We start from the raw sequence: 8,353 nt of genomic DNA, 5'->3' as shown, positions 1-8,353 counted from the left end.
AGCCAATCACGGGCGGGCTAGTTCTGAATCCAGATGACCAAGAGCCCTTCAGTGCAGGGACGTCCCAGAAGGTCTTTGCGGGGTGACGAAATCTGAGGGGGAATCTTTCGGGGTCCTCAGAGAGACAGGAAACGGGCTTTCCTCCCCCGCCGAATGAGTTTTTAGGGTCCTGTGATCGTTGTGGGGTGGGTTATACGCCGGTCCTTAGCCTGACTTTTGGGAACTCAGCCCTGTTGGCTGGCTTACGGCTTGTTAGACCGCGGGGAACGATGGATGAGCAGTGCACGCTAACACAGCCTGGTGTAAAAAGTCTTGCCCCCCCCCCTCCCTAGAAATACATATAGTCCTCGACTTAGAACAGTTAAGCTAGTGACCGTTCAAAGTTACAGCATCCCTGAAAAAAGGGATTGATGACCATTTTTTTACACTCACACCATTGCAGCATCGCCAAAGTCAAACAATTGGCGACTGACTCACATTTACGAAAATTGCAGTATCATGGGATCACCTTTTGTGACTTCCTGACAGGCAAAGTCAATAGGCAAGCCAGATTCACTTAACAACTGCGAGACTAACTTAACAACTGCAATGATTAACTGAACAGTGTCAAGAAAAGTTGTAAAATGAGGCAAAGTTCCTCATAAACGTTTCAGCAACATAAATTTTAGGCTCAATTGTGGTTGTAAGTCCAGGACTACCTGTACTTACCATACTATTTTCCTTCACACGGGTTGTTAATGGAAAATGGAAAAAAAACCCAGTCTTACAAAGTGTCTTAATAAAGGGACCCTTAGGGGAAGGGTGTAATCGAGGAAAGGTCATTTAACTTTATACCATTTTGAAAGGGATATACTCATCTAAAATTGGTCGCTTTTTTGGTTCCTAAGAATCACTGATTCATAACATCAGTCTTATCAAGATTCAGATTTGCTGGCTTTCATCCAGCCCAGAACTGCCTGCAAATAACTGTAAAATAATCTGGTAGCCGCATTTTGTACTGGCTACAGCTTTTGGGTCTTTTCCAAAGACTGCCCCATAATGCATGTTGTTGTATAGTCCAAGGCAGCAGTCACCAACTGGTGGTCCTGGACCACTGGTGGTCTGTGAGAATATTTTGGTGGTCCGCAGAAAAATCTTTGCATTTTTTATTGTTGGATTGTTTATTTTTTTTATTGTTACATTGTTTTCAGTTCCAAGTGGGGAAAAAGACACTGGAAACATGGAGACTGTTTGGAAATATGATTTAATGGTGGACAGGATCACATGGCTTGAGTTCCTTAAAAGAAAAGAGGTATCATATGCTTCAAGCTGTTAGGTGAAGAAAATTGACAGAGATGCCTTAATCCCATCACCCAGGAGTTGAAGGGGGTGTTATGTAGAATAGACTGGCTATGTTATGTTGTTATGTAGAATAGACTGACTCAGGCCTTTTAATGGCCCATTGACAGAGGTGGTGGCTATTAAGAGTTAGTCTGTTTCCTGCCTAAAACATGTTTCTCCATTTCTTATACAGGGAAATATAATATTCTTCCTTTTCAATATTTCCCAGGATATTTCATTTTTCTAGGAGAGGGGTAGGTTTTAATTTCCTACATTATATTGCACTAAATCAGGGATCCTCAGACTATGGCCCCTGGCCACCAAAGCAATTAATCCCGCTCACTGGTGGGATGGGGTCCTTCAGGCACTTAGCTTGGCTGCCTGTTTAGTAGTTCCAGCCCCTTCCTCCCTCCCTGAAGTTCAGGCGCTTCAGTGAGCAGCATATGAATCTTTGGCTGGGCTCCTCAAGAGACAGAGTTTGCAGGAGGCCAATTTAGCGCCCGGGCTGGCTACAAGACAAACATTCATTCTTGGCTGTATTTGAGATTCCTAGTTGCAATGGACAGCAAAGCTAGGGTTGACCCTGGGCGCTTCTCTCTGCTAACAGGCAGCCAAGTTAAGTGCCTGAAGTACACCATCCCATCACTAATTCATATTAGTGGTCCGCTGGATTTAAAATTATGAATTTAGTGGTTCCTGAGGTCCGAAAGATTGGTGACCCCTGGTCCTTGGAGCCCCTTGGGGTTATTAAGTCACCCGTACTGAAGTAAAAAAAAATGCTTTAGAATTGTAAATGGGTCATCAGCTGAAGCTTACTTAGCTCTAAGTACTTACTTGCTATTTAAGCAGGATATCTCTAAGACATGAGCCATCTCCTTTGGGAGGTCACTGCCCTACAACTCTAACCAAATGAAAAAGATCCAGATTAATATGCTTCCCCTAGGACTCTCTCTAATTGATTCCCTATCACTTTCTCAATATCTTTCCTAAAAAAGGAAAGGTTGGTTACTGGGTGAAAAATATCAAACATAGCTGGTGCTTATCTATGGAGAATCTCAATCATTCAGGTCATGGTTGTCCCAAAGCTGCTTTTCCAAAGGGCAACTGGATTTTTTTTGGGTATTTTCTTTGAAAATGTTTCACTTGTAATCCAAGCTTCTTCAATCCAGAGCTTGATGCTGGTCCTTCTGTTTTCACATATCCATGAATCTGGCAACTCTGGATTATTTAATCAATCAAATAAAGCAATGCTTTAGTAAAATAAAATGACATCCTGTCTCCAGTCCCTCAAAACTAATTGCTGACAGTCACAGAAGAATTACAAAATCACTATTGTTACGATAGTACAAACTATTGAGTTGTACTGAGCCAAGTGTGTATCTCATAGGTCTGATAAAGGAGTAGATTCCAATCTGAAAGTTTTTATCAGCATTATCAGTAATTCTGGGGGTTCTGTAGATTATAAGAGTGCTCTTCAAATATACTGTGCATAAAAATTGGACAATGTTTTGAATTTTCAATAACTCTGCATAAATATAACCTAAAGTGTGATGTTTTTCAAATAAGTCCTAAAACTAGATAGACTTAAATGAATCAAAATTATACTTGTTTTATTTATTGAGGAAAATGATCCAAAACTACATATTTGTGTGTGGCAAATGTGAACCTTTGCTTTCAATAACTGGTGTGCCCCCCACATCCCAGCAGCAATGTAGGTAGCCCTTGCATACTGTTGGGTGGAACCAGAGTGACATTGTGAACTGATCAGAGTTTGCTTCCTTATTGTTTCTTGCCTATTTACAGGAATCCCACCAGACTGATTGCATTGCCTTGGGAACAGCCAGCTAAGGATTTCAGGGATTCTGGGGGAAGTCAGGTCTGCAATTACCTTTTGCTGTGCAATATCTCTAAGCTAGCCAGTCTCTTCATATTTCTCCCTCCAACTCTAGGTGGAGATTCCACTACACTTACTGACAGTAATTGGGACTAAAAACTATTGCTAAGTGATACAGTCATAAAAGGCAATATGACATGACTGAGTCAATTTACAATGGCAGTTACAGCAATCCCAGTTGCCATCATTATGCAAATCCAGGGTGGTTGCAATATCATGTGATCATCGTTTGCAACTTCTTGCCAGCTTTCTCATTGTCTTTGCTTGTGGGAAATCATCAGTCATCCTGAGATATTGCAACATCGTAATTGTAAGCCAGTTGCCAAACATCCAAATTGCCATGGGGACACCATGACAACAGCAACTATGAGAACTGATCATAAGTCCCTCTCATTCAGCACTATTATAACTTTGCACAGTAATAGATCAAGTGGTCTTTAAATGAGGACTACCTATAACTGCAACTAAATCTTTCCAATAACTTTAGATCAGTCTTGTGCATTAGTTTAGAGGAGTTTTAGCCCATTTCTCTGACAGAACAATTTCAAGTCAGAAATATCGTGGGGAGAATAGATCACGTTTTAGGTTGTAGACCTTTTCCTCTCACTGACTCAGAAATTATGCCTGTCCAAGGATGTTCTGAATACTGAGGGTGAACTATAACCTATGTCTCTGTTCTATAGCCTTTACCATTACTCCCTAACAAGGTGACAAAAAATAGTAGAAATAAGTTTTTAATCACAAGGTCAAAAAAAGTATGTTTGATGTTAAACTTTATTTACCACCTGATTAAAGCATGGAATACAACATTCTTCATAATATTTTATATAAAAACTTTACATAACTTTGTATTACAGTATATAATTATGCTATTCTCCCAAAAATGTATACATCCATCGGGCAAGGAATGCTTTTCATTAACTTAATGATATTAAATGTACTTCATAATAGAAGGTCTCTTAAGAAAAAAAGTAGCTTATAACTAATTTTAAGCATTATATAGATAAAACATACATTTTGCACAAAGTATATTTTATTTAAAGTTGCAAAGAGATATTCTGGACAAAAATATCAAGACATTTAAAGAACTGCACCTCTCACAAATCAAAATTTTCTCTTGCTTCAAGCCAAGAATCACATCACACCATCTGATTGAACTGTAACATATTTATTAATAGGGACAAATTTCACTGGCAATTTATACTGGCTTACGTTAACCTCAGTGGGAGTATAACAGTGGTGAATTATTCTTTAAAATGCAATGCACCAAGCATTTAAGCAATTTTTTATTCAATGTTGTTTGTTTTTAAAAGGCCCTTATGTGCAAATTTGCAGATTTTAAATAAGTGGGTTTTCAACCTCATTCTCAATTTAAAATAGGGGAATGGGAAATTTTTTACTGGGATTGGTATTTTAGAATATAATGTAATACTACCCCTTCCTAAACTCTGAAGTGAGCAATGCTTTATGCTTTGCTCCACCTGATAACCCAGGGAGCAATCACTTTGATGCTTTTGTTGCTACTGCTGGGCTTTTTTCTAGCTCATTTACTGTAAAATATTTCCTCCAAGTATTAGATTACATATAACTCTGTACACTTTTTGCACAGTGTATTCAATGTTTGCAGCGTGACTTCACCAGAACTATTTCAGAATGTAAGAGTACTTATAAGACCAAGCGTTGAATGACCAAGTTCTACATTCTTACCTCTTTTTTTTACTACTATTTCTGCATTCCTGTTCTTTGGCTGAAATGATAAGATTAATACTTTATCTGCTGTTAGCTGTGGCCACAATTAATGGTAATCAAAACTATTATTTTAAATTAGTGTTGCAAACCTGGTAGAATCAGTGCTGCAAATTTGATTCAGAAAGAATTTATTTCGTGTTTATCACAATTGCTGCTACTGAAGATATAAAATCAAAGCAAAGATAATGCTGGCAAAAGAAGGGGAGCTTCATATCAAAGAGGGAAGAGGCAACTATAGCTCAACATGCAAGTCTAAGGTTTACTACAATTGGTAAGAGATCAACGACTGCCTGCACACTGGAATTGTGTGTCACACAGACAATTCATCTTGCACTGGATTCATGATATAGAATTCTGTTATGCGGCCAGCTCAAACAAAATTTTATGAGTGTTTAAAGAAAGATACAAGAAACATTGGTTTACTCTGCAGAACCTGTTTTATGATCTGATCTTAAATCAATTACCATAGAAAATTTTAGAGAATATTCCTAACATTATTACGATTGTCCATGGAAATTGGTGTTGCCAAAACTAAGCAGTATTGATGCCCACAGTCATTATAAAAATACATTCAAATAATACATGTACCATTATTACCATTCTTCACAATTTTCAGGAATATCACAAAGAAAGGCTATTATGGAACATCTTCAAACACATACAAACACGCACACAGATACTCACGTGCTACCCTTCATGATAATTACATGGTTATTAGATTCCCACCTATGTTTTTAATTAAAGTCTTAGCCATTTGAAAATGTAGCTGTTGGCTGCTAAATAAAGCTTTCCTAAGAAAATGAATAATTTAATACTACTGACTAGGCTTTAAGTTTTATGATCATTCTATTCTGTGTATAAGTAAAGATCACACAAAAGAAGCTTCTTCACAGTGCTTTACATTGCAAAACTTTGGAAGATAACTATTTTAAACCCTATGGATATTGCACTTTTTATTCAGGTTCTAAACATTACTTGCAGTGTTGCCATGCTTCTTTAATGAAGTCAAAGAGGTGCACATCTGAACAGAAAACATTTAAGGGGTGGGGGGGAAGACCACGCTGTATTTGCAGAACATATTGACATCAGAATTATAGAAATGGGGAAAAGCAGTCCAATTAAAGAAGAATTCTGGTCAGTAAAAGGATTAAAATAACAGGATATAAAAATAAATAACTTTTTTTCTGCACACAGTGAAATCCAACTTTTCACTGCAAACATAAATAACTAAATAAGCTGTTTTATTACAATCCTTTCTAATGAACTGTTTATATGTTTTCCAACATATTTCACAGAAAACAATATTTTTCACTTGCTATGTACAAAAGTCTTTGGTAGAGAAAATAAAACGTCCGAAACTTTTTATGTCTGCGAAGTGCCAAAAAAAAAAAAAAAAAAGCAAAACTTATACCGCTTTATTACTGAAACTCTTTGAGATAGCGCACTAGTGTTTAAAAGAAAATCCTGCCATAGCTCTTCCCTAATTGTAACGATGATAACAGTGTTAGTAGCCAGATTCAATTTACAGCGCTAGAAGTTTCACTTTCTTCATCACACTTGTCACCTTGGATCGAACCTTTTCAGGACTTTTCCTTAGGGCTGCGTATCACCCACGTATCATGTCTCCCTGCTCCCCACTTCACTAACACCTTACAGTTCATATTTGCCAATCAGAAGAAAAAGTATATTTAATACTTTTGCATTTTAATACATTTGGACAGAAATTACCTCCTTCCTGCCCTCTTGTAGAAACCATTACATTATTACAACTATACAGAATTTGCCTGCCATATCTTACAAAACTATTTTTTATTGGGCCAAGAATAGTAAGACTTAGTCTTATAATAATTATAATATTAAAATCCCTCCTTGGACCCAAATTCAGAAGAGCCAATAGCACAGAGCGATGACTTTGCTTCCTACTGGCCCCAGAAAGCAGGTTTCTTTACAAGTACATGTGCACTTATATTAATAAATCAAGTGGTTCCAATAGGAACCAGACTCCCCTGTCTTATACAACTTATAATAATAAAGCATTAACCAAGCCATTAAAACAACCATAACTCACAGATCAGCAGCAAAAATAGAAATATCTGAAAACACATTGAAGATACACAGTTTCTACCCAAATGTTAATCTATACATTACTCCAAAAGGGAAATACGAGTATAAATTTTGATTTATTCAATGTGCACTTCAAAATTAATCAAAGAATTTGAGTTTGTCATTTGCTTAATATTTAATAATCATTAGAGATTAAGAATCAGAAGCATTTTTCAAAGCTTTCAAACTACTTAAACATTCAAGTCATGAGAGATAAAATAATTAAAAGGCAGTGTGAATTGGTTTTCTCCTACAGTTTCTGGGGAGAGTGTTTCCTTCATAATACATTTTGCAGATTGCTTTATTGATAGTAACCCAGTAACAAGGCAATTTTCATATGATGAAAAATTATCAGTCCTAGAGAAAATACAGTGCTGCTCTGAAGATGATTTACCATTTACATTCTGCAACGTATGGCAGAATTAGCAAAAAGGGAGATGGAGATAAGACTGCTTTGGATTTTAACTGGGTGACTACGTATATTACTGCCTAGTCACCATCTTGCTACAGATATACACAATAGACAGCACCAAATCATTCGAATCTGTATTGAAAGAAGAGACAGCACCAAGTCATTTTCAACTGTATGCATTCTTGGTGGAGAAACGCTCCAGCCAATTTTCAAATAAATTTTCATTTTCTCAAATATTTATTAATACAATTGCTAGCATCACAGACTTATATAAAGGGTTTTCATTCATCATTTCCAACAGCTTATGAGCAAACAGCTGGAAGGTATTAAGAGGGAACTACTGCAAAATCAATTTGAACAGACAAGCTGAATGGTAAGAATGACTTGACATTTACTGCAATAAGTTGTCAAATGTGAACAGCTATTTCTATAGGACAGCCAGAACTATAGTAGTAATGAAAGAGCCTTCAGAAATACCAGATTGACCAATATAACCCTGCTGTTCAGATTATTGTAGTTTCTTTTTCTTTGGAGACCTATCGTTTTTTCTTTGCTTTGTTTATGCTTTCATTCAGTGAACTGAGCATTATTCAAGCTTTGGTAAACAGCAGTCACAGAACTACCATGCAAGGGATTGAGTCCCTGTTGTTCGCAAGTGTTCTTCAGGAATCCAAACTCTGAACACTACACCAATGCGCAGGAAAAACTTCCTCAGCACAGCTCGGAGTTCTGGGATCAGATCAAACTGCATTATTTCACATAAATAGGGGTAATATGTTGACGCATGTGCTTTAAACTTGGGAGGAAGAAAGAGGAAAGAAAAAGTAAGAAATTATACAAGTCTGTTTCTACAAGAAGTACGGTTCAATTGAAGG

At 37.1% G+C, this 8,353-nt stretch overlaps 1 protein-coding gene across 2 annotated transcripts in view; it reads right to left on the bottom strand.

Moving 5' to 3' along the window:
* Window positions 1-3,970: 3,970 nt before the first annotated feature.
* The window catches only part of ARFGEF2 (ARF guanine nucleotide exchange factor 2), a 47,448-nt gene continuing 43,065 nt past the window's right edge, over window positions 3,971-8,353 (bottom strand). For both annotated transcript variants that reach the window (XM_087720449.1, XM_087720450.1), the window contains one exon: window positions 3,971-8,274. In XM_087720449.1, coding sequence (XP_087576575.1) covers window positions 8,098-8,274 — 177 coding nt within the window. In that variant the 3' untranslated portion in view covers window positions 3,971-8,097. The remainder of the gene's footprint in view (window positions 8,275-8,353) is intronic.

This window comes from Thamnophis sirtalis, unplaced genomic scaffold (genome assembly GCF_051295495.1).
Source record: "Thamnophis sirtalis isolate CommonGarterSnake01/CBP01778 unplaced genomic scaffold, rThaSir2_p1.2 scaffold_7, whole genome shotgun sequence".
Classification (NCBI taxonomy): Eukaryota; Metazoa; Chordata; class Lepidosauria; order Squamata; family Natricidae; genus Thamnophis; species Thamnophis sirtalis.
Note: the sequence above shows the minus strand (reverse complement) of the source record. Positions and strands in the feature narration are given on the sequence as shown.